Consider the following 26,090-nt stretch of genomic DNA (forward strand, 5'->3'; position numbering starts at 1 on the left):
AAATTTAATTAGGAAAAAAAATATTTGACCACAAATTCAAACTCTCTCACAGTGACTCACTGTAGTAGTATTTTCAAACTGAAATTTTACAGTTTTCAAAGTTTTCCAGTATTTGAATTTTTACTGAAAAGCTGAAATTTTCCATACTTTTTTTTCTAGTTAGTTGTATGTACAGTACTTTGGAATAGCCATAATCATAATTGTATAAAAACCTGAAGTGGATAAGACTTCATAGCTGAATAAAAAAAACCACTGATGTGTTGGTGAAGGTGACTGCCTTAGATTAGAACATAAACAATGCTCTGCAGATAAGAAAAGCACAAACATCTCTCTCCTTCAATGCCTTTAGAGGTGAATTCTAGTGAGATGGATGGACAGGGGAGATGTATGAAACCAAGATCTTGAAGGTGAATGGGTATATCACCTGTATAATGCAAGCTAATTTGCATTGTCCACTGCAGCTACTGTTCCTATTCTGAATATACTGGGATGGTAGCTAATGCAGTTAGTCAACACCTTTCAAAGGCACTAATTTAACAATTAAAAATCTAAGTTACCTATAAAAATCAACTATTTAATAAAATAAACTATCCATTTAAAATTAAACATCCCTGGCGAAGTTATATTACAGTAACATAACATTGACAAATGTTTTCTTTATTGTGATGTACACAGTGGATAATTCATGTGAAGTTCTAAAAGCTTGTTTGAGAGAAATAGCAAGCAGCAAATGAATGTTAAAAAAAAAGTATGACAATATACTGTAAGCTACAAATAGAAAGGTGATGTTGGAGCAAACAAACTGAAAACAAATGTTAAAAGTAAAAAAGTACCACTGCTCATTATATTCCAAGTTTATTAAGATGAGTGTGATTTTAGGGTTATAAAAATGACAGGAGAAGTCACAAAAGAGCCCAAGAAAACAAAATTTTGAAAAATTTGATGCATTTCAAAAGTTGTCTTATTTATCTGTTTCTACCAGAAGTCTACCTACAGAGCTGTGGTTTCAAATTCAAATTCCGTGGAAGGTGCAGAATTCCAGCTGACGTACTTTAATGTTTCTTGCTTAAGCTGCTCCTGCTTTCAATTTGTACTTCCTTTGTTCTGCAGAGTGAATTCTTAACCTGCAAATGAATACGGTGGGATTCCTTTCACCCCTAGTCCAGTTATCTATTTAAAAATAAGGAGGAAGACAGAAAATAAATGTGATGATTCATGTAACTTTCCTCAGAGTAATTTGTTTTAGAAGACGTCCAACTTGATATCCTGCAATTTTCTACATTATAGCCCATCACCAGCTATTAATTTCAATCCACTAATGTTTCCAAAGAACTGTAATTTCTAAACCATGGTCTATTCTCCTGACAAGCCTCTTTCAAACATACTTACCACTAGACTCCTTGTTATTAATCCTAAAACTGATTGTTTATGGCTACAGGGGTGTGTCTGCATGCAGTCAATTGCAGGATCAGTGCTTTAAATCCACAAGGTCTGTGTAACATGCTGGCCTGTCCCTATAAGAACCAACAGGCCTGGGGCTAGCCAACCTTGTTCAATCGGCCCTGCCTGCCTGCCTGCCTGCCAACCTCAGGACTGACTGGGTCAGGAGTCAGTCTGAAACACCTGGGACTGAGAAAATACAGTTTAGGAATGGAACCACAGGGTGGCTGGACTCATGTGAAAGGACTCGTGAAACTCATGTGAAAGGCCCTGAATAGGGTCTACTCTAGAAGAAATAAGGGTTTCTGCCCTCTAAGGTGGCCAGAAAGGGCTGGGAATTAAGCTCAAACAACAGGCTGAAGAGGAGCAGGGCAAAAGAACTTTGTCTGGACCTCTGGCTATATCTAGACTGCAGGCTTCTTTTGGAAGAAACTTTTCCGGAAGAGATGTTCTGGAAAAACTTCTTTCGAAAGAGAGCAGCTACACAGCAAAAGAGCAACGAAAAAGCGATCTGCTTTTTCACAAAGTAGTGTCCACACTGACTGGAAGCTCTCGCATTTCAGTTGTGATTACTGTGGGTGGAGTGGCCACCAGAGCACCTGTGCTTTTTCCTGGAGGCCTCTTCTTATATAAAAAAAACCCAAACCCTCTCTTCCATGTCCATGCATGCCTTTTTCAGAAAAAGGCTTCTTTCTCATAGAATGAACTTTACCACAGTTGGAAAAACCCCTCCGTTCTTTCGACTTTCTGTCGAAAGAACACAATAGCAGTGTGGACGTAAATATTGTTTTTGCAGAAAAACTCTGCAGTACAGGCAGTCCCCGACTTACGCGGATCCGACTTATGTCGGATCCGCACTTACGAACGGGGCTTTCTCGCCCCGGAGGTCGAGGTAGCGGATTGCTACCTGCGAGCTCCGGGGTGAGAAAGCCCCGTTCGTAAGCTGCTTCGGTGCCCCTGGTCTGCTGGAGACCGTCTCCAGCAGACCAGGGGCACCGGGTGGGTTCCCGCGCTTCTGAGGCTTTCCTCAGGCTCTGGCAAAGCCTCAGAAGCGCGGGAACCCGCCCGCTGCTGCCGCTTGAGTCCCAGTGCCTGTGGTCTGCTGGGGATGGTCCCCAGCAGACCACAGGCACCGGGTCTCAAGCCGCAGCCGGGGGGGGGGGGGGTCCCGCGCCTCTGAGACTTTGCCAGAGCAAAGCCTCAGAGGCGCGGCACCCCGCTGCCGCTGCTGCTCTGCTCCCCGTGTCCCTGGTCTGCTGGGGGGGGGAGGGGCGCGGCTAGTGTGCCCCCCCAGCAGACCAGGCTTTTGTTTTGGACCCTGGAGCAGAGCAGCTGGGGCGCTGCGGATTGGTCCTGCAGCACCCGCTCTGGGCACTACTGGACCAACCCGGCAGCACCCCAGCTGCTCTGCCCCAGGTCCTGATTCAGCCCTGCTGGTCAGTTTCAGCAGTGGCTGAATCAGGATGCCTGGGGCAGAGCAGCTTGGGTGCTGCTGGGTTGGTCCAGTAGCGCCGAGGGGTGCTACTGGAGCAACCCAGCAGCACCCCAGCTGCTCTGCCCCAGGCGTCCCCAAGTCAGCCGCTGCTGAAACTGACCAGCGCTGACTACAGGAAGCCCGAGGCAGAGTTGCTCTGCCCCAGGCTTCCTGGAATCAGCGCTCATCAGTTTCAGCAGCAGCTGACTTGGGGTTCTTAAGTTGAATCTGTATGTAAGTCAGAACTGGCGGTCAGTTTCAGCAGCGGCTGAATCTGGACTCCAGTTCTGACTTACATACAGATTCAACTTAAGAACAAACCTACAGTCCCTATCTTGTACGTAACCCGGGGACTGCCTGTATAGATTTACCCTCTGTTTTCCCAGAAGGGGGTTGAACTCACGAGTGACCCTGCTTGACAACTGAGTCACATGAATCCTTAAGAGAAACAGAAAACTTGGAAGGGGGGAGGGGTGACAATGATTGAAGCAGGAAGTATGTGCAATGCCACACTTGGTGAGCAGAGCACGCTACAGGGCATGAATTTCCTATGCTAGTCATCAATTTAAAAAATAGTAAACTTAGCACATTGTCTCCAGGACTCTCTGGTCTGGCAACATGTTCCTGGGCCTGAGAGCCCCGGTGGCAGCAACTTGGGCAGTAGGAGGGCCTGGTTGGGAACCCTGCCACAGGGCAGTGAGGCTCGAGGTAGTAACCACAGAGCAGCCCATACTGGGTCCAGCAGCAGCCACAGGGCCAGCAACCTGAGCAGACCGGTGGCTGGGAGCCCAGCCAGGGCAGCAGTGGCTAATGCGGAGGTTGCAGGGGTGAGGGGGCCAGCAGCTGGGCCAGGGAGCGGAGTTGGGCAGGAGGGCTGGAATTGACCTTTGCTTCAGCAAAATCCCTCATTCAGGACTAGTCAGGTCCCAAGAGTGCCGGAGCAGGGAGGTCCAACCTCTACGGGATTTTTTTTTAGAAATAGAAGGTTTTGGTACAGAAAACGATGATTGTACAAGACAGTAACTAAGTCAGTATTTTTTCAAGTTTAGCACTAGTTTACCATGTGAACACAACAAGACTAGTAATTTTTTAAATACAGCAGAAGAGACCAAATCACTGAAAGTCAAAAACCCCCAAGAACAATAGTTTTAAGAGATATATGGTATGTTAAGACTGACACTCTCTCCCCCCCTCCCCCCATCTTCAAATCAAAATGCATATGAAAATTTTTTTCTGGCCTTTTAAATGAAAGGCAATACTTTAATCACCTTGAAAATACCACCAGCCTGTGGCTGCTGTGCAAGCAATTCATCATCCATTCCTTGACAGGCAGAAGTCACATACATTTCTGAATAATCCTTTCCACCAAAACAACAGGAAGTTGTATTGTCAACTGGCAGCTTCACAGTCTGAATTCTTTTTCCTGAAAGGGAAAAAAGAAAGATTTTGTTGGTTTATTTTCTGCCAGTAATCAATGTAGAACCATATGCTACACAGAAAAAATAAGGTAGCAAAGAGGAGGATCGGACGTATGAATTTCAGCAGGATGAATGGGAGGCTGGGAAGAATTCTAAGGTCTATTCTTGATTCTGTCACTTATTCCCAATACAGCCATTGGGAAGTCACTAAATCTCTGCATGATCTAAAAGGGTACGTCTACACTACAGCGCTAGTTCGAACTAACTTAGTTCGAATTAGTTAATTCGAACTAAGCTAATTCGAACTAACGCGTCTAGAACTAAAAACTAGTTCGAATTAGCGTTTTGCTAATTCAAACTAGCAAGTCCACATTGAGTGGACTCTGAACAGGGCTTAAGGATGGCCGGAAGCAGTGCCGGCAGGGCATCAGAGGAGGACTTAGAGCGTGGAGATGCTGTCTCAGGCTAGCCGAGGGCTGTGCTTAAAGGGTCCCGACCCCCACCCCGGACAGACAGTTCTCAGGGGTGCCCCGCTTGAAAACCAGTCCTGGCTTGGAGTGCCCGGAGTGCCCACACTGGGCACATCACACCACTCGGCCATCAGCCCGGCTGCACTTGCCGCAGGCTGCCATCTGGGGAGAGAGGGCAATTGGGGGGCTGCAGGAGAGCTTCCACCCCCAGAAGCCCGCAGAGCTAGCCCAGTCCTCCCCATCGGGGGCTCGTACCCCATTCCTCCCTCACCTCCTTCCACTTACCCTTCCCTAGCTCCCCTTCCTGATGTACAAAATAAAGGACAATTGTGTTCAAAAATGGAATCTGTCTTTATTGAACAAAACTGGGGGAGACTGGGAAAAGGAGGTGGGAGAGGGGAAAAGAGAGGCTGGGAGAGGGGAGGGCAACTAACATGATCAGGGGTTGGGAACAGGTCCCAGATGAAGAGAGGCTACAGAGACTGGGACTGTTCAGCTTAGAAAAGAGGAGACGGAGGGGGGACAGGATAGAGGTCTCTAAAAGCAGGGGTTGGGTGGAGAGGGTGCATTCAGAAAAGTTCTTCATTAGTTCCCATAAAGAAGGACTAGAGGACACCAAAGGAAAGGAATGGGTAGCAGGCTTCAAACTAGTAAGAGAAAGTTGTTCTTCCCAAAGCAAATAGTTAACCTGCGGAACTCCTTGCTGCAGGAGGCTGTGGAGGCTACAACTAGAACAGAGTTTAAAGGGAAGTGAGATCAAGTCATGGAGGTTGGGTCCATGGAGTAGTCTTAGCCAGGGGGTAGGAGTGGTGTCCCAGCCCAAAGTTTGTGGAAGGCTGGAGAGGGATGGCACGAGACAAATGGCTTGGTCACTGTCTTCGGTCCATCCCCTCCAGGGTCCCTAGGGTTGGCCGCTGTCGGCAGACAGGCTACTGGGCTAGATGGACCTTTGGTCTGACCCAGGACGGCCATTGTAAGCTCAGGGCTCAGGGTCGGGGGTCTCAGTGGACCCCCTTGATTTTCATGCACACCTGCTCCTGGGTGGCCAGGCTGACAGCTCTCCTGCCCTAGCCGGCCACTTTCCTGTGCCTAGTGTGGAGATCGTGGACGAGGTCCACGATGTCCGCACTAGCCCAGGAAGGTGCCCGCCTCTTGCGGTCCAGGGCAAGCTCCCGGGAGCCGCCAGCCTGGTCCCGGGAAGAGGGGGTGGGCTGGGGGACATCGGGTGGGTGGCTCTGTGCCGTGCCAGGTGCAGGGTCTGCTGGCTGGGTGCTGGCAGGCTTGCACCTGGCACGGGCACCGTAGCCAGGCCGGGCCCCTTTAAGGGGTCCGGGGCCGGGAGGGGGGCATAGAGTTTCCCTGGTGTTGGCCAGAGTGGCCACCAGGGAAACCTGGGGAGGGCTAGCCTCCCACTAGTTCGAATTAAGGGGCTACACACCCCTTAATTCGAACTAGCTAGTTCGAACTAGGCTTAATCCTCGTAAAATGAGGTTTACCTAGTTCGAACTAAGCGCTCCGCTAGTTCGATTCAAATTCGAACTAGCGGAGCGCTAGTGTAGCGCCTAGGAAAGTTAGTTCGAACTAACGTCCGTTAGTTCGAACTAACTTTTCAGTGTAGACATACCCAAACACATTAAAATTAGTAAGCGTATTTTGCCATTGTACTAATAAATATTAACCTCTCATTATTTTTAACTCTCACAATTCTATCATTGGTTACCAAAATCCTTTTTGTATTGTAGGTCTATAAATGTAGTCCCCTGTACAGGTGAAAAATGTGTTAGTCTCAAGATGCCACTGGACTCCTTGTTGTTTTTGTTAAAACAGACTAGAATGGTTGCCCTCTGAAACTTGTGAATATGAATATGCATTACTCAAACATGGTTTAAGCAAAATGCATCATGTAACAATGTTACATTGTGCTGAATGCGTATATTCTATTTTTGTGTGTGTATCACTCTTGTATGTGAAGTTAGAAATATGAAGCATGGATCTGTTTATAATTCTAAATGTGCTAATGAGGACTATTGCTGATACACTGGAAACTTAATGGCTCAGTGATCAAGGTAATAATCTGGGAATGGTTTTGTTTTTCCTGTAAACCTGGAATGATTTTGGTTCTGCCAGGACATACAGCCAGATCCACCTGATGCTGGAATCCATGTTTGATCTGGTAGTTTTCCACTCAAGAGGAGAAAAATTTGAACTGAACACAAACAATTCCTACCTTAGGAAATAGAGATATAAAGGGGGGAACCAAACAATAGTAGTAGTGGCTAGACACCAAAGATCCCCCACTTACTACCCAAGATACCTGCTAGAAACATCGAATACTGAACGGGGGAAGGACTGGACCCAAACTAGGAGGCTGCTTAGCTTGTGAAAGAGATGATTTTAACAACTATTAGGGTAAAAATTAGCATGTAACAAGTTGCTTAGTGTATTAGGATTAGCTGGCGTGTTTTGTTTATTTGCATTCACTTTGACCAGTCTATTTTCACTTGCAATCACTTAAATCCTACTTTTGTACTTAAAATTATTTTATTGTCAAACCCAGTGTAAATAACTGTTCCCTGGAGGGGGGAAAGGGGAAAGCAAGCACTGTGCATATCTCTCTTTCATTGATAAAGAGGGTGAATTTATAAGCTTTCTCTGTGTAAAATTTTATACAGAGTAAGGTATATTTATTTGGGGTTTTGGTCCTCTTTCAGTGTTCATACGTGCTGTCAACAGCCTTACAGCTGAGCCCTCCCAGAGCTGAGCTGGTTCAGCATCTGTGTTTCTCTGCTGGAAGGCTCTTACCCCAACTTTGGGCCTTGGCTGGGGGAGACCAGAGCTTCTCGCCCAACAGGACAGGGTGGTGGGGAATCCCAGAGGGCAGATAGGCAGGCTCAATGGTATGCCCAGCACGCTGGGATATAGCCCCAAAGTGACCCCTGTGATCCCCCATCACACTGTTCGTCCATAGTATATGAGTACAAACACGCTTCCAGAAACACGCATGATCCAGCTACCCTTTAGCTTATGTAATATAAAATTTTAGTTAATCTTCTGTGAGGAGTTACCTGTCTCAGGATCTAGACGGATCACTCTCCCTCCAGCATAACAGGCTACCCAGAGTTTGCCTTCTGTATCAATACACATTCCATCAGGGATGCTTTCTTCCTTTTCTAGCTTATAGATACTCCTGCGATTGGCTGCAAAAGGAAATCAAATGTATTGTACATTACGTAAAATATTATGTTACTGTTGGTTAACATTTTCCTAAGTCGCAATCCTAGAAATAGCTAAGAAGGATGTTTTTCTAATGCTGCACTGAATTCAGCTCCCTGCATTCTTTCACACAAAAGGGTATGCAAGACTATTTCTTTTCTGCAGATGGCTATTATTTAGCTTCATAGCCTTTCAGTTTCATGAGTTTGACTGTCAAAACTCAACCATTATTTTTGGTGCTCTCTTCTGATGTATCAGCCATACTTTTTCTGCTATCTATAAATGAGGGAATTATTAAATATATTATATGAATTAATAATTTGTGTATTCCAAATTGGACTCTTTTACATCTGTACCACATTTTATAAGTGGTCTAAGCCATTTCAAAAATAGATTTCTTTTTCCAATTAAACTGAAAACTAGAGCCATCTCAATAAAAAGATTCCTAGAACACACCACTAATATTTCCAAAACCAAGCTCACATTCAAAATATGTAAATCAACAGAAAGTAAGGAAAACCATGAACTCAAAAGGACACATTTTTTTAAATGATTTTGTGAACATTTTGCCATCCACTGTTATTACAAGATATTAAAGAAAAAGAAAATCTGTTTCAGTTTGTTTACTTGGCATTTTGACAGCTGTCAGTTTATTTGTAAGTTTTCTGTCTGAGTGGGGCTTCCACACAAAAAAAGAAGATAGGTCAAATATCTGAACCCTCATATACAATTTGTCCTAATACTGAACCTCTCTAGTCTGACACCCTTGGGACCTGACTGGTGCCAAGTCAGAGAGTTTGTCAAATCACAGGTGGTCAACCAAGGCCTGGAGGCTTCAATGCTGACCCAGTGTCCCAACCTCTGGACCCTCTGCTGCTGCATGGGATCCCGGCCACTGGCCCTGGGGTACCGCAAACGCCCCCAAGCAGACAGGAGTAAGGAGGGGCATACAGGAAACTTGGTCCCGCCCACAATAAGTGGACATCCAAGCTAACTAAAATCATGATGGATCATGGATCTTCCCAGACCAGGGAGTGCTGGACTAGAAAGGTTCAACCTGTAATACGACCCAACCCCCCTAATTACTCTAAGCTAGGGACCTACTTAGATTAGCCGTTTCTTCAACATGGTTTTTGTTAGCTAGTTTTAAATAGTCCAGCATAGATGCCAAACCACATTTAAACTAACTCCAAAAATAATATTCTAGAACCAGAGATGTAAGTTGGGCCTGGGTCACAACTGATTTTTTGCTTAACAGTTGAAAGGAAAAAAAGAAAATATCTTTAAAACATTTTAATGCAAGAATAGAATTCGTACAAATTTTTCCTGTTTGCAGGTCATAATCAAAGGCATCCACAGAATAGGACAGGCTGTCAATGTAAAAGAATGTCTTGTGATCCAGTGACCAATCCAAGCCATTAGAGAGGTCCACCTGATCAAAGTGCCTCACTACAGAATGATCAGGGAAGAGCGTATACAGAGAACCCTGATGTCTCTCCAGCACAGCAGGTCGTATCTCTTCAGCCATGGTACCTACAAGAGAGGGTGATTAATTAGAAAGCACAGCTCCACAGAAACCAAAATGCACTCCTTTAAGAGTCATGATGACTGCCTCTTTGACATCAACTTCTCCACAGGCATTGACTAGGTTTTCTCCTTAAACATTCACGGAAGATTTCGTTAAAACCAAAAGGGGGAAGGTAAATTTGATTATATGCATTTAACAGAGGATGGTAAATAAAACTGAAGATTTTTTAAAAATTGCAACTGCAAAGGAGTTGAAGGCAATCCTGTTAGTGTTGTTAATTATCCAGTGTTTTCAAGCATTTAAGATAGTCACAATTGAATGCCTTCCTTTCCTCCTCCCCCCCCCAAAAAATTACATTTTATAGATCTGAGACATCAAAAAAATGCACTCTTTAGAATCAGGGCTACAAAAGTCTTATTATAATTTTGGGGGGTTCAGTAAGAGAAAACTGATGTTAAACCTTGAAATTTCAAATGTATATTAGACATACTCCCTGTTTTGAAAACATTTTGCCATATGCTTACATTATTTTTACAAATATCATCTATAAGCAGTGTATAGGAAACAATTTGGCATGACCAAGTTTTCCACTGAAAACATATTTGCATTGGTATTTAAGTGCATTCCAAACAAATCATGCGACCAACATCGGACATAAGAAAAAGATTTCTATACTAGGCAAGTTCTAAATAAGAACTTCCCTTACTTCTTTCTTTTTTCTTTTTCTTTTTTTTTTTTTTTTTGTAACAGAATAATGCTCTGGAGCAATACATTTTAAGAAGTGGATGAAATCAATATTGCCGTTTAGAATTAGATTTGGCGTGGTCTGAAAGTAAAAAGACTTCCACATCTTGACAGACACTTTGTGCATTTACGAGAGCTCTTTACAAATTGTCACTAAAATCAGCACTGGAACTTTGCGCAGCATACCTGCAAAAAACCTCCCTGCAGGATCCACTTTCCCATCATTGAATCTGTTGTTTGGTTTATCCTTGTCAATCTGAACAATGGTGGTTACTGACTGGTCTTTCCATTTTAAAGAAGCAAACCTGGTTCCCAGAGTAATGACATAATCCCCAGATTTCCGAAGGGCCACACTGCTAACAGGAGCATCTAGAGACAACATAAGAATGGGGATGAAGAGAGAAGTAAAATGTTCTAACTGTAGATAAAAGCAGCTCATCATATTCAAACAAGGTTGACAAATATTTCATTCACATCTAGACATTATGCTATTTGTAATGTATTTGCCAAGTACTGCTCAAGGAAAAGCATGAATAATAATGGACAATTAATTAATTGGTTCCTTCCTGGGTGCCATCATTCACAAGCCAACTAGCATTTATAACATGACATATAAGAAGCATGTATTGTACATGCTTGTGTACACTTATGGAATTCCATTAGTAAGAACTATGGCCTAACATCGCACACAGAAAATTAATTACATTATATACTGAATTAATTTGTAAGATTGCAAGCTACTTGGGGAAGCACCATATTGTCCTGCACACATATACAAATACCTAGCAAGGAAGGATAATCTAAGAGTTAGGGCACTAGCCTCAGTCCTGAATGACCTGGGTTCAACTCCCTGCCATGGTACAGACTTCTAGTGTCACCCCAAGCAAAGTTATCTCAGCTCTCTGTGGCTCATCTACAGTGCAGTACAATGAAGATAACAGTACTTATCTCACCAGACCACTGTGAAGATTAAAGATTTTGTGGTGCTAGTAATCTATGGTAATGGTAAACTAGCAGGGCCTACTGCAATACTGATGAGAATACTGTGGTTATGATTTGTTTATAAATGAACTAGATCAGTGTTTCCCACAGTGGGCAGTGTCCCACTTTGGGAAAGCCAGGAGCGGGCTGTTCCATTTTGTTTAAAGGCTCTTTAGCCACAGAGCCTTGCTACTCCGCTTAGCTGGAAATGGTGAACTGGAGCCAATGGGAAGTGTGAGGCTCCATGACTATGGAGCCTTTACATAAACAAAGCAAAGCGGCCTGCTAGCAGCTTTCCCAAAGCAGGCAGGTGGCCTACTCTGAGGAATGCTGCGCTAGATCCTAGAAACCTCATTGTGCTAGGCACTGTACAAACACAGAACAAACAGGCTGCTTGTATGTAGAATGAAGAGTTGATCAGGTATATTCACAAAAATGATTTTTAATTATATTTTTATTTCAATTAAACAGTTTCCTTTTTAAAATACACCTATTTAAAATTATAGCAAACTGTGTTAAGTCTTAAATTATAATCTACTTAAATCATTTAAATTTTTTTTTTTTAAATAATATTCAAGAAGTACACGTTCTCTGCTGAAGTTTTAAAGGAAGTCAAACCCCTGAACTAGTGAAAGTGGTTGACTGAGCACCAGCAGACCAGAGTTCACTGAAGTGCTATAGCAGCTTTTAACAGCTGTAGCCGCTTCTACAGTGCAAGAAAATATTTTCTTAATTTCAAATTTATTCAGCTAGTTCAACTCAATGACTAGCTCATTCAAAGTTGAGAAACAGGGATGCAGGGTAGCAACAGAGTCCTAGGCACAGCCCCCGCAGCTTCAGTGGATCTCAGCAGCTGTGTCAGACCACGAGGTCAGATAAGCCCCAGTCACAGGGCCAGCAGTTCAGAGGGACCCTGGGACACCAAGTGGCAGCAGAACCCCATCACAGGACAGCAGCTAGGATGCCAAGTGCACAGGGACGCTGGAATGGCAGGCGGCAGCAGCACCCCACGCATGGCAACAGCAGAACTCAGGGCACCAGGTCAGCAGCAAGGAAGAATCCCAGGCACAGGACCCGAGGCAGGGTTTTTTTAACCATTAATGGAAACCCTTAAGCATCACCTCATCAGTTGACCGATTAACCTCTTACATCCCTAATACCAACCTAAGTCCCCATGCAGACAGTGCTAAGTCAATGGAAGAATTCTTCTGTGAGCCTTTTGGAGAGGATGTAGAGTTGCCAGCCCTCCAAAAGTCACCTGCAGTCTGCAGGAATTACAGATGTCATGCAATAAAATCTCCAGGAATACATCCAATCAAAACTGGCAATCATAGCCATTGGTGGATTACTTACACTGGCATAACAACCCCTCCTGTGAAAGTAAGTAGTGTCTACACTGAAGCACTGCATTGGTGCTACTCTAGTGTTTTAAGTAGAGAAGCCCTTCTATGATGCAAGCCACAAAACAAAGAGATTGTAGCCTTTGCCTCTGAAAAAATATACAGTTTATTGCACAGTTAGTGTACCATATGCTATATCAGAAGCAGGAAGCCGGCTAAACAACCAGTGGAACCCTGGGACAATTGAGATGCTAAAGTAGCACTCAAAGATGATAAAGTCATTGCAGGAGAAGCTAAATGAATTCTTTGCTTCAGTCTTCATGGCAAAGGATATTGGGGAGATTCCCAAAGGATATTGGGGAGCCATTCTTTTTAGTTGAAAAATCTGAGGAATTGTCCCAGACAGAGGTGTCATTAGATGAGGTTTTGGAACAAACTGATAAGCTTAACAGTACCAAGTCACCAGGTTGAGATGGCATTTAGCCAAAAGTTCTGAAAGAACTCAAATGAGAAATTGTGGAACTGCTAACTGTGGCTTGTAACCTATCCTTTAAATCAGCTGCCGTACCTAATGACTGGAAGATAGCTAACATGGCGCCAACATTTAAAAATGGCTCTAGAGGTGATCCTGGCAATTACAGACTTGTAAGTCTAACACCAGGACCGGGCAAATTAGTTGAAACTATAATAAAGAATAAAATTGTCAGACACCTACATCATCATAATTTGTTGGGGGAAAGTCAGCATGGTTTCTGTAAAGGGAAATCATGCCTTACTAATCTACTAGAATTCTTTGAAGGGGTCAACAAATGTGGACAAGGGGGCTCCAGTGGATACAGTATACTTAGATTTCCAGAAAGTCTTTGACAAGATCTCTCACCAAAGACTCTGAAGTAAAGTAAGTTATCATGGATAAGAGCAAAGGTCCTTTCATAGACCAATAACTGGTTAAAAGACAGGAAACAAAGGGTAGGAATAAATGGTAAGTTTTCCGAATGGAGAGAGGTAACAAGTGGGGTCCCCAGAGGGTCTGTCATAGGACCAATCCTCTTCATCTTATTTATAAATGATCTAGAGAAAGGGGTAAATAGTGCAGTGGCAAAATTTGCAGATGATACCAAATTGCTCAAGATAGTTAAGACCAAAGCAGACTGTGAAGAGCTTCAAAAAGATCTCACCAAACTAAGCGACTGAGCAACAAAGTGGCAAATGAAATGTAATGCTGATAAATGTAAAGCAATGCACATTAGAAAAAATAATCCCAACTATACGTACAATATGATGGGGACTCATCTAGCTACAACTACTCGAGAGAGATCTTGGAGTCATTGTGGATAGTTCTATGAAAACATCCACTCAGTGTGCAGTGACAGTCAAAAAAGCAAATAGAATGTTAGGAGTCATTAAAAAAGGGATAAAGAATAAGACAGAAAATATCTTAATGCCTCCATGTAAAACCATGGTACATCCACATCTTGAATACTGTGTACAGATGTAGTCACCTCATCTCAAAAAGATATACTGACATTGGAAAAGGTTTAGAAAGGGGCAACGAAAATGATTACAGGTTTGGAATGGATCCCATATGAAGACAGATTAAAAAGACTTGGACTTTTCAACTTGGAAAAGAGGAGACTAAGGGGGGGATATGATAGAGGTCTATAAAATCATGACTGGTGTGGAAAAAATGAATAAGGAAAAGTTATTTACTTATTTCCACAATATAAGAACTAGGAATCACCAAATGAAATTAACAGGCAGAAGGTTTAAAACAAACAAAAGGAAGTTTTTCTTCACGCAGTAGAGGGGCTGGGTGAGGCTGTAGAGGAGCAGGCAGAGGGGCCGAGTGAGGCTGCAGGGAAGCATGGAACTCCTTGCCAGAGGGGGTGTTGAAGGCTAGGACTTTAACAGGGTTCAAAAAAGAGCTAGATAGATTCATGGAGGCTAGGTTCATCTTTGGCCATTAGCCAGGATGGGTAGGAATGGTGTCCCTAGCCTCTTTCTCTGGACGTGGGTGATAGAGGAGGGATCACATGAGGATTATCTGTTGTGTTCTCTCCCTCTGGGGCATCTGGTATTGGCCATGGTTGGCAGACAGGATACTGGGCTGGATGGACCATTGGTCTGACCCAGTATGGCTGTTCTAATGTTCATCTATGGTCTTCCAGAAACTACGGGTTTTTCATCCCTAAGAAACTTAATTAAGCCCATTAGTCCTGACAAACTGCCAGGCTACGTCTACACTGGCCCCTTTTCCGGAAGGGGCATGTAAATTTCATGAGTCGTCGTAGGGAAATCCGCGGGGGATTTAAATATCCCCCGCGGCATTTAAATAAAAATGTCCGCCGCTTTTTTCCGGCTTTTAAAAAAGCCGGAAAAGAGCGTCTAGACTGGCCCCGATCCTCCGGAAAAAGTGCCCTTTTCTGGAGGCTCTTATTCCTACTTCAAAGAATAAGAGCCTCCGGAAAAGGGCGCTTTTTCCGGAGGATCGGGGCCAGTCTAGACGCTCTTTTCCGGCTTTTTTAAAAGCCGGAAAAAAGCGGCGGACATTTTTATTTAAATGCCGCGGGGGATATTTAAATCCCCCGCGGATTTCCCTACGACGACTCATGAAATTTACATGCCCCTTCCGGAAAAGGGGCCAGTGTAGACGTAGCCCCAGTGTTTGAGACTGAAGCTGCATTTTTCTATCCTTTGCTATTCTTTCTCCTTCTCTATATGCATAGGTTCTGTCTAGTGAAAAACAGCATTGGCCTTTTAATAAAACTTGAGAGGTGAAAGTTATCACTTCAACTGATTCTCCATTGTTCCTCACCAGCCACCCAAGAACATATAATGTAGTTTGAGAAACTTTCAAATAATTTTCACCCCTGCACCATTTAAAAGGTTCTATAAAGAGATATGGTTCAGCCCTAGAGGCAGGAATTTTTCGGGGTGTGTGCTTTTTTTGTAAATATGGACTGCAGAGGTGTGACCGCACCTCTCCCCAAGTAAGCGTGCTCCAGCCAATCAGCCCCAGCCTTTCTCCGGCCAGTCGGAACATGCGGGAGGGAGGTTCAGACAGCATGCTGCTCCTGCCTTTCCCCAACTGGCTGGAGCACATGTACTTGGAGAATGATAGCGGAGTGTGCTCACACCCTTTGGGCAACAGCACCTGCTAGAGCAGCAATGGCCCCTTTGCAGCAACTCCTAAATATCCAGGCAGCAACGGGCAAGGAGTGGGGCACTCATCCCAGCTGGAGGTGAAGTTACACCCTTGGGCCTTTCCTGCTACAGCCAGCAGTGTCCCCAGCCATCCTGGGGTACAGCCTGTCTGCCTTGCAGACAAGACATGCTATTGCTGTGGTTAGGAGGAAACGAAGGATAGCAGCAGCCCCCCACTTCCCTCTGAGACCTGGACTTGGAATGAAGTTCTCAGAGGCCTCCCACTTTTGCTGTGTACAGAGTTAATCCATACCATAGATGGGCAATAATTTTTGATGGGGGACCACTCCAAGAATTTGGAAAGTGGTCAAGGGCCATACTCTTCCATATTAATGGAGGTGTAGGGTCTAGGATGGAGGCTGGTGCAGATGGGAGTTTGTAGTAAAGGACTGGGGTGAAGGAGGGGTGTGGGGTCTGGGCAGGGATTTGGATAAATATAATGCTGTGAAATGTCTGAAGTCCTTAGAAATTCTAAAATTTACATCAGTAATCATCACTACACCACCTGAGAAATCACTAGAACCAAGTAGTTAAAGAAAGTATTGATAGTCCAACTCTTGGGCTACGTCTAGACTGGCATGATTTTCCGGAAATGCTTTTAACGGAAAAGTTTTCCATTAAAAGCATTTGTGGAAAAGAGCGTCTATATTGGCATGGACACTTTTCCGCAAAAGCACTTTTTGCGGAAAAGTGTCCATGGCCAATCTAGACGTGCTTTTGCGCAAAAAAGCCCCGATCGCCATTTTCACAATCGGGGCTTTTTTGCGGAAAACAAATCTCAGCTGTCTACACTGGCCCTTTTGCGCAAAAGAGACTTTAGCCCGAACAGGAGCAGCATAGTATTTCCGCAAAAAGCACTGATTTCTTACAGTAGGAAGTCAGTACTTTTGCGGAAATTCAAGCGGCCAGTGTAGACAGCTGGCAAGTTTTTCCGGAAAAGCGGCTGATTTCCCCAAAAAACTGGCCAGTCTAGACACAGCCTTGATGTTTTCAATCAAGTTTGGATACCTTTCTCAAGGATATGCTTAACAAAATGCTAGCTTTGGTTTAGTTACACACAAATTATTGGTTCAATTCAATGGTAAGTGTGTGAAATGTAACGGCCTATGTTATGTAAGAGTTCCGATTAGGTCGTTCATTGGTCCCTTTTAGGTTTAAATTCTGTCTATGGAATTTGATTATATGGTAACGTCTTGACTTTCTGCTGTACCACAGGTACACATCTGTATCACAGCTTCCCACAGGCAGGACTGCAAAGACAGATACCATAGGTACATTAATCCTTACATCACTTAGGTGGAACATGAAGTCTTCACCCTCTATGGATAGCCCTGTATTTTCTCAAGGCTACTTTCCTTCTTCTCTGCGGTAGTGTTCCACTTCACTTATCCAGGAAGTACAGCTATCCAGCAGAATGTCACTTATTGGAATAATTGCTTTTAACAAGCACTCTGTTATGTTTAATTTTAGATTGTTGCTGTGCATGTCAGGACACACTTTCCTGCCTTCTACAACCTGTGTGGGCCTGGGCAGTGTTACTAAAGGTTTGTTCATACATTAATTTGCATTCATTTGATTAAATCAGTTGTTTGTCTGTACAACTCCCTTTGGGAATATACTTATTTTAAGAGTGGCTTATTTCGATTTAGCTTACACCTGTTCCTAATTGACTTTACTAAACTTAAACCAAAATAAATCAGGGGTCGGGACTGTGACCGAGAGCAGGGGATTGGAGTACCAGAGGGGGGCAGAGAGTTTGGTTTGTGACTGGAGCAAGGGATTGGGAGGGGGGGGTTGGGATGCCAGAGGCAGACTCTGGCCAGGAGACTTACGTGCTTGACACCTAGTCTACCTTCTCAAACAGATTTCCTGCCCCTGCACTGGCTGCAGGGGCATGTGGTTTTTGAACAGCCAGGACCCTGAGGGGAAGGGGGGTTTGCAAACTGTCTGTTAACAACAGGCAACTCCCACTGGCTGAAACCGGCAGCGAATGGCATTGTGCTGGGGACAGAGGCAACTCAAGGCTCACAGCTGTTCAAACAAAGCCCAGCAACAGTTTCTCAGCACTGTGCTAAGGGGGTGGCAGGCAAAGAGGTTCCCTGCTGCATCTGTGGGCCAAGGGTATTTTGCTCAGGCCTGGTCCATACTCTGCATCCAACCCACCCACTGGGCTGGCTTGTCATAGGCGCCACAGGAGAGCTGTATGACATGCTGGGAGTTGTAGTCCTTTCTCGGTCCCACACTCCCACTTCCCTTCCGGTGTCAGGTGGCACAGAGGGATGGGGGAGGGACTACAGCTCCCAGAGGGCCGGGACCCTTCCCTTCAGTGTCAACCAGACATTGGCAGCGGGTCGTATTCTTGGTCAGCTCTGATCGGCCTCCGCGGCAAGCAGCTGGCAGAAGGAGTGGCTGCCATTTGAGTCTGGCTGGAGACACTGCAGCCTTCACCAGCCCGGACGGAATCAGCCCTATGGAGGTCATGGGGGGCAGGATCATTCGCAGCACTGCCCCCTCCCGCTGCGTATGGGCCTGATGTTAAAATGAAGACTTGTGTTTTAAATGTTGTGACTTCTTTCCTTTACTTTATATGCATGAATACTAAATGTTAGAGAGTTTTGTTCAGAAGTGTACACAAGAAAAACTGAAGCCCTGGCAACTGAATCCTGAACTCAAAATACTATTAATATTGAGCCAATATGAAAATAAAGAAAAATAACTTTGAAATCTTAACTCCAAAATCCTATCAAACTGTTATAAATGACCCAATTACAACACTGTAATAGTGTTGCAGCATTGATGGGACCAAACTGTGTTTTGACTTGTATCTGACTCATGCTATGGGGAAGACAGGAAAATATTCTGCATATTTCTCCTCAATTTCAGATGCCAGCTATGGACAGAGTAAGGAAGCTGGTCTATTTTTTTTTAATTAATGGGACTTTTCAAGAATTGTACAGCCATTTTCTAAATAAATTTATCATTGACTTTCTAGATTGTCTTGTGTCTATTAATATTGTACAGAAACAGTGAAAGTTACTTATGTATTTGATTATTTGAACACACTACCGATATAGTCTCTGAAGGGACTGTATAGCTCAATTTCATGCTAGACAATGTGGAGGAATGGAAGAAGTGTAAGTGAATTCTGTTTTCCAGTCTTGGGTTAGGAGACTAGAGTGAAGACTTGTTTTCACTTAAGATGTACCAGAAAAGAAAAGAAAAATCAGATGAAAAATACTGTACTGTGGGCACAAAGACTTGTGTGTGTACTCAACTCTAAGTGTGCGAGGAGTCCCACTGTGTTCAATGGGATCAAAGGCATCAACAACTCCTGCACAATTCATCATTACATTGTTGCCCAAGATGCAAAAACCAAATATAAGATAACTGCTGTACATGGAAATCTAAGCTTCACTCTCTCTAGAACACAGAAAATATTAATGGAGTTTTGTCATATTATTAAAAAAATTGTAGGTGACAGAGCTTTCCAGAGATTTAAATACACCAGTGATTCAGCAAATGATCGCTGCTTATTTTACACTCAACTGGACCATTAGGTATGATTACAGATGATTAACAGGGAATTAACAGAAAAGGAAATTGAGTAGAAAGACCGTGTTTCCATAAAAATCTACTATCTAGAAACTAATAATCAAAAAAGGTCTTTTTATAGGATGTCCGAGAAACACAATAACATTTTGCACCAATTTAATTACTTCACAGTATAAATACAATACATGGAACTCAAGCATACGACTGGGCTAGCATACATATGAGCTGAGATCTGGCAATAAAGCATGCACACATTCTCTAATCATTCTCTGCTAGGAAAGTAAATGGAAAAAATACCCAACTTGGCCAATAAGTGTATACTAGGGATGTGAATGACTAGTTGACTATCTGATAAGCAAATACTTATCGGATAGTCGACATGCTAGTAGACTAGTGGCTCCCCCCTCCCTCTTGCTACCTCTATCAGGAAGAGGCAGCAGGTGTGGGGGGGGATGCTTCAAAGTGGAAGTGCTGGGTGGAGCCCGGGGCCAAACCCTGGTCTCCACATAGCACATCTGGAGGCTTAAGGGATAGGGCATTGGTCTGGGGACCCTAGAGTTGTGGGTTTGAGCTCTGGACTGCACAAGGTGTTTCAAAGTGGTAGCGCCATGTGGAGCCTGGAATTAGCTGGGGACTCCCCTCCTGGGTCCAGTCATGAGTTTATTTGTTTTCAAGACACACTGCAAAACCTACTCCAAGGGAGTGTGGGCATAAGTTGTAATGAATGTTCTTTCTTCCCCTAGCACTAAATGAAATGAAGTTATTCTGTATTTATACACTTTTAATTTCTTTATGCATGAGTCTGAGCTATATGGAAAAGTGTATTCTATCAATCCAAAGAAAAAAACCACAACATTACAACATTTACATTGTGGCAATCCATGTCATCTTTTAAAAGCAGGTTCTTACCTACAGATATACTCTGCACTTGCTTGGTGATTGAATTCCATCTGCAAACCTTTTTACCGCTTATATCCACATATAGGAGGGAGCTTTCCTTTTCTTCCCAGACTGGAGATTCTCCAATTTTACAGTTCTCATTGACAACACACTCAATCTTAATGGACGACATTTCCTGACAGAAAAATAATTAAAAATCAACAACACATAACATTAATATGTAAAAGACAAATGACTGGACAGTGACTCCTGATCACCATCTGAAAATCAGGAGGCAGAAAAGACCAACTTCATCCTGATTGTAGGTACTTGAAGTCATACAGAAGAGAGTTACCTTCAGAAAAATATGAACAGATGCTGAAAAAGCAAATTAATTAGTAAAAAGTATGTAACAGTGACTTTTCCTAAGGTACAATCTGTACTGTTGGATAGCTGTGTCCCCTCAATTCCCCGTGGGATGCTTTTTACACTCCTACACCAGTCACTCCTTGTTTGCTCCCACAAAGCCTCCAGCATTTAAATCACACCCAGCTAAATGGTAGGCTATAACCAGCCACTCATGAATTACACTTCAGGGCAATGACAGCAAACTCCCAGCCCCAGAACCCTCCCCTGAAATGTATGTCTTGTACTGCAGAGCACTCTCCTGCATAACACAAGTTCATATATAGTCTGTCCTTTATTAATAGAAAATAAAATGCATAAATCTTATCCCAAATGGAGTTTCCCGAACACTTCAATCCAAACACACACACATAAATAAAACAACAAAATATATTAACTACAGACAGATTTTAAGACACAAGTATTGAGGCACATTAAGTCAGAATTAGCCCCCAAACTTTTCAGGATCACACCCCCTTATTCCTGTTCATGATTCACCTTCCAGAGCTGGGAGCAGGGCTATGGCTAGAGGGGGAGGAAGCCACAAACAGAGGTAAAAGGGTTTGGAGCAAGACTAGGAGTCGCTTCCTCCCTGCCCAACTGTGGGGGCTGGTCCAAGCCAGGTAGCTATGTCCCACATAATTATTTCTCTATGCCTCCTTAAAGGGGCTCATCCCACGGTTTGGGGATCTCTCAGCTAGATGAATGCAAAAGAAAGGTCCCCCTCCCTACTGTACCAGCAATCTTAATGTCACCTTTCAGTCAGGGATCTCTCCCCCAATCCAATGATACTGTGGCTCTTCGCTGGGTTGATAATGTGGATAGAAAGCAAGGGAGAGAAGTTACTTGGGGAGTCTGCCCTTTCCTTTTATAATCCTTTCTCTTGCATAAGAATTACCTCCAGCTAATCCTCAGGAGACAAGAAGTCTATGTGGCCAGAAACCTTAATCTGCTTCTTTGTCAAAATGTAGATGTTTACCACACCCCAGTCCTTCCAAAGAATGGCCACTTAATCAGGTGATGGTTGTTTGATTTCATGAACAATGGGCTGAGGTATTAGCTAGTCTTTTGTCCATGAGAAACTTATCTGTGACTGCCCTCCAGAACATGTCTGAAAATATCCTAGAGTGGAATCTTCTATCTTTACATCCAATGTTGTCACACACATTTTCATCAGAATAATATTGATCAGCAAATCATGAGTTTTTAAAACAATACCTTACAATGCATATGCTTTGAACAAAATGTAACAGTCTTGTAAAAGGGGTGAATGAACATAGGGGTACAAACTAGAGATGTTAAATGTGTTTATTTGTGTAAACGTGTAACCACTGAAATGTTCAGTCATTACACAACACACCCGGGGGGAGAGGTTCCTATCCTCCCCCATCCCCGCACTGCTGCCTCTGTATCAGGGGCATACATGCTAGCTTCCCAAAAACACCCGCTTCCACCTGCCCCCCATCTCTGCGCTACTGAGGGAAGTAGCATGGGGGGGGGAGGGTGCATGTAACCTAAGAGGGTTAACCAGCCCAGGCTCATGGGTTAACCATGTACTCAGGCACATGTTCACATCCCCAATACAGACTTGCCATTGAATACTTAAGAATAGATTAGGGATGCATTAACTAGTACACGGGGGCAGCCCCCTGCCCGTGACTCAGCCCTGAAGAGAGGGCTGCTCCAGCCCCACCAGGTCTGCACAGCAACAGCCTCTGCGGGGTGTGTGTGTGTGCAGCTCCCACACAGAGGACAGGAACAGCAGGGCTGGAACAGCCCCTGCCTGTAGTGGGGATCACTTTAGCCTGATCCCAGTGGGCTCCAGCCCCCTTGGAGCAGCACCCTGCCATGCACCACCTTGAATCGGTTAAACACAATAGCACTGTGTTTAACCAATTAAATGGGATTTTACATCCCTAGAACTGATTGAGAAGCATGATTAAGAACTAAATAACTGTCTCAGGTAAAGACTATATATTATTAGGTTCTTCCTACACAACTGAAAGGTTTTCATTTGGGACCATTTAAGCCTTCCAGTCACTCTGTAATGTGTTTTGATTTTACTTTTTTCCCCATAGAATTTTCTTTTCTTTTTTAAGTGTACAACTGATAGCATAGTCAGGACCCAAGAAGTCTGAGGTTCAAGATGAATTTTAGTCCTCTAAAAATCCCATTAGTCACCTACATACAATGAATGTTTGCTGTTTTACTGGTAAACTAGTAATAAGCGCACATGCAAGTGCCTGCAGGATCAGACTTTCACATACATACAAAGCATCTGTGCAATACAGTAATATCAGAATTTATTTATGGACATGAATTTCTCTTTCATTCATCTAACTGCACACAGTTCACAACAACTCATCAATGGCTATTAGCCAGTTGGGCCCAGATAATATCCCTAACCTCTGTTTGCCAGAAGCTGGGAATGGGTAACTTCATGAGTGCCTCTTATGTTCATTCCCTTTAAGACACCCATTACTGACCACAGGATACTGGTCTAGTTTGACCTCTGGTCTAATCCAGTGTGGCTGTTCTTATGTAACTCTTCTCCCACTCATGGCAAAACCCATCCTTATAGGCAGGGCTCACTGAACCGCGGCGAACCATTTGCCAGCCATTTGCAGATCGCCCAAACCCGGCTCTTCCGAGTTACAATCTACTCGCCACAGGCGAGTAGATTGCATTATTTGTCGAGCCCTGCTTATAGGTAATATACGTGGTGCCTACATAAACTCATCTGATGAAGTGGGTTTTACCCAACTAAAGCTCATTATTCTATATATTTTTGTTAGGCTCTAAGTGCCACAGTTCTACTTGTTTTTTAAGTTACAGACTAACAGGGCTACCCCTCTGAGACTATATAAACTTTAGCAGCTAACTTGTTTAAAGTAGCCATGGAGATGTGGGTTGTATCTTTCATGAATTAGAAAAAAAGCAACCAAGATTCCAGAGCAAAAGCTGTATTTCTGGCATTTAAGCCAATACCAGAGATTAGTGATAGAGATACACCCTGTTAGTCTGGTGTAGCTGAAACAAAAGCCAGAACTATGTAGCACTTTAAAGACTAACAAGATGGTTTATTAGGTGATGAGCTTTCAAGGGCCAGACCCACTTCCTCAGATCAATATGTGGAAGAAAATTGGCACAACCATATATACCAAAGTGATACAAATCTGATTTGTCAATTTCACATGTGTTCATTTTTTTTGATTGTTTCACTTTGGTATATATGGTTGTGACTATTTTCTTCCACATATTGATCTGAGGAAGTGGGTCTGGCCCACGAAAGCTCATCACCTAATAAACCATCTTGTTAGTCTTTAAAGTGCTACATAGTTCTGGCTTTTGTTCCAATACCAGAGATGGTGAGACTCCCTGGCTCAGTCTATCCACCTAGCTATGTAAATGGCCTAGACTTTTTTTGTTTTTGTTTTTCAATGATGCCTCAGCCACAGCAGGAGAACCTGTGGCACGTCCGCGTCAGAGAAGTCTGCCATGTCACGAGGTCTTAAAACCAGCCAAGGCAAAGCGGACAAAAGCAAAGCTGGCAAAGGAAGAGGCCAAGCTGCTCGCTTGTTTCCGAGAGGGAACGTTTCACTTCCTACCGCCGAGAGCAAAGCTCTGCAACTCAGGCGGCTCCCCCACGCGCACAACTAACGAGCTCTGCACGGCTGACTGGGGCACGGCTCGCTTTGTAACCCGAGTCCCGCGACGCAGCAGCCCTGCAAATCGCAGAAGTGCCGCGGGAGCAAAGGCGCGCCCCGCACACTCCGCCTTGGCCAAGCTCCCTGCCTCTCGCTCTCGAACCCGCCCTGCGTGAGAGCGCCCGGGGCTCGGCCTCAGCCCCTCCCGGCCCCCCGGTACCTGCTGCGGAGGGAGCCACAGGAACTGTCCGGCCGCTCTGCTGGGGGCGCTGGCTGGCTGCAGCCTGAGCCGGGCGGGCGAAGCACTTATAACCCCCCCGACTCTGTTACTGGTTAACGCGGCTGCTCTCGCTGCACTTTTGTGCCCCCTGAGGGCAGCGCGCCGGCTCAGCAAGTGTCCGAGGCCGGCGCAGGGCAGAGCCGGCCAGTTCCCCCCGTGGTAGGGGGGGGGCTGACTGGGCGCCCCGCTGCCCCGGGCCAAAGTCTCCTCCCCCCTCCCCTTTCCCTCTGCAAGCGCCTCCCTAGGGGCGCGAACTCCCCTTCCTGCTTCCAGCCAGGCCTGTGCCCCGGGGCCGAGAGGCGCGCGCTCCCGGGCTGGCCCCTCGTGCTGCCCCGGGACAAGCAGAGCGGGCCGGGCTGCCAGCTGGCGTGCGGTGCAGCCTGGCCCGGGCCGGGGGGAGCGTGGCAGCGCCCCAGTTGTGGCTGTGCAGCGGGCTGGCAGGGCAGCCGGAAGGCGAGGCCGGGCTTGGTTGCAGCTGAGTGCTGCCTCAGTGCCACCGTAGCCAGAGGCGGGGCAAGTAAGGAGAGGAGTCAAGGTGCAGTTCAGTGGTTAGTGAGCGCCCCTTTGGCAACGCCCTAGGTCGGGAGAAATACCTAGGGTGGATCCAATCGCTGAGATTTTGCATTTTGTGTGTGTGCGCGCGCTTTGAAATTTCCTTTCATGCTGATGCTTTAAACCAGGGATTGGGAACCTAAGGCCCCAGAGGTTCCCCAGCATTAGGGAGCCTGCAATGGTGCTCCAACACCCATCCACACACCCCCAAGCTTTGTGGCACCAGAGCACACAACATCTGTTAGTTTGAGCAACCCCCTCCCTCTGCAGGCTCTGATATGTGATGGGAATGTGGGGAGCATCTTTCTCATTCTCAGGCAGCGGCCACGATCAGTGAGGGTGTGGGGTTTTTTACTTCTCACTTGGCTACGTCTAGACTGGCATGATTTTCCGCAAATGCTTGTAATGGAAAAGTTTTCCGTTAAAAGCATTTGCGGAAAAGAGCGTCTAGATTAGTGTGAACGCTTTTCTGCAAAAGCACTTTTTGCGGAAAAGCATCCATGCCAATCTAGACTCACTTTTGCACAAAAAAGACCCGATTGCCATTTTCGCGATCGGGGCTTTTTTGCGCAAAACAAATCTGAGCTGTCTGCACTGGCCCTTTTGCAAAAGCTTTTGCCCCAAAGGACTTTTGCCCGAACAGGAGCAGCATAGTATTTCCGCAAGAAGCACTGATTTCTTACATGAGATCATCTTGCGGAAATTCAAGCGGCCAGTGTAGACAGCTGGAAAGTTTTTCTACAAAAGAAAAACTTACCAGTCTAGACACAGCCACTTGTGTGCAGCCCCTCACTGATTTTTCCGTGGGTCAGCAGCTCCTGACCCAAAAAAGGTTCCCCACCCTTGGTTTAAACTAACAAAGATTCACCACGTAGGAATTTTGCTTAGAGAGGAGGGGGATGGTTGAGATAAGCTGCCAAACAATGAGTTGCAAGGGGACTTCACCAAACAAGTGGTTGCACT

General features: G+C 44.8%; 1 protein-coding gene across 2 annotated transcripts; it reads right to left on the reverse strand.

Annotated features, from left to right (window-relative positions):
* Positions 1 to 839: 839 nt before the first annotated feature.
* LOC102453303 (regucalcin) lies at positions 840 to 24,703 on the reverse strand. Of its 2 annotated transcripts, none has more exons than XM_075916138.2 (7): positions 24,516 to 24,703; positions 20,274 to 20,439; positions 10,474 to 10,656; positions 9,333 to 9,548; positions 7,868 to 7,999; positions 4,183 to 4,337; positions 840 to 1,170 (listed from the first exon to the last, which is right to left on the reverse strand). In XM_075916138.2, exons 2-7 carry the CDS (start codon positions 20,434 to 20,436, stop codon positions 1,120 to 1,122), a joined length of 900 nt encoding a protein of 299 aa, XP_075772253.2. In that variant the 5' UTR covers positions 20,437 to 20,439; positions 24,516 to 24,703; the 3' UTR covers positions 840 to 1,119. The 2 variants fall into 2 exon arrangements, with proteins under 2 accessions (XP_075772253.2, XP_089631494.1); XM_089775368.1 differs by lacking the exon at positions 24,516 to 24,703 and adding an exon at positions 21,404 to 21,486.
* Between the last annotated feature and the right edge of the window lie 1,387 nt (positions 24,704 to 26,090).

This window comes from Pelodiscus sinensis, chromosome 1 (assembly GCF_052426305.1).
Source record: "Pelodiscus sinensis isolate ZL-2025 chromosome 1, ASM5242630v1, whole genome shotgun sequence".
Classification (NCBI taxonomy): Eukaryota; Metazoa; Chordata; order Testudines; family Trionychidae; genus Pelodiscus; species Pelodiscus sinensis.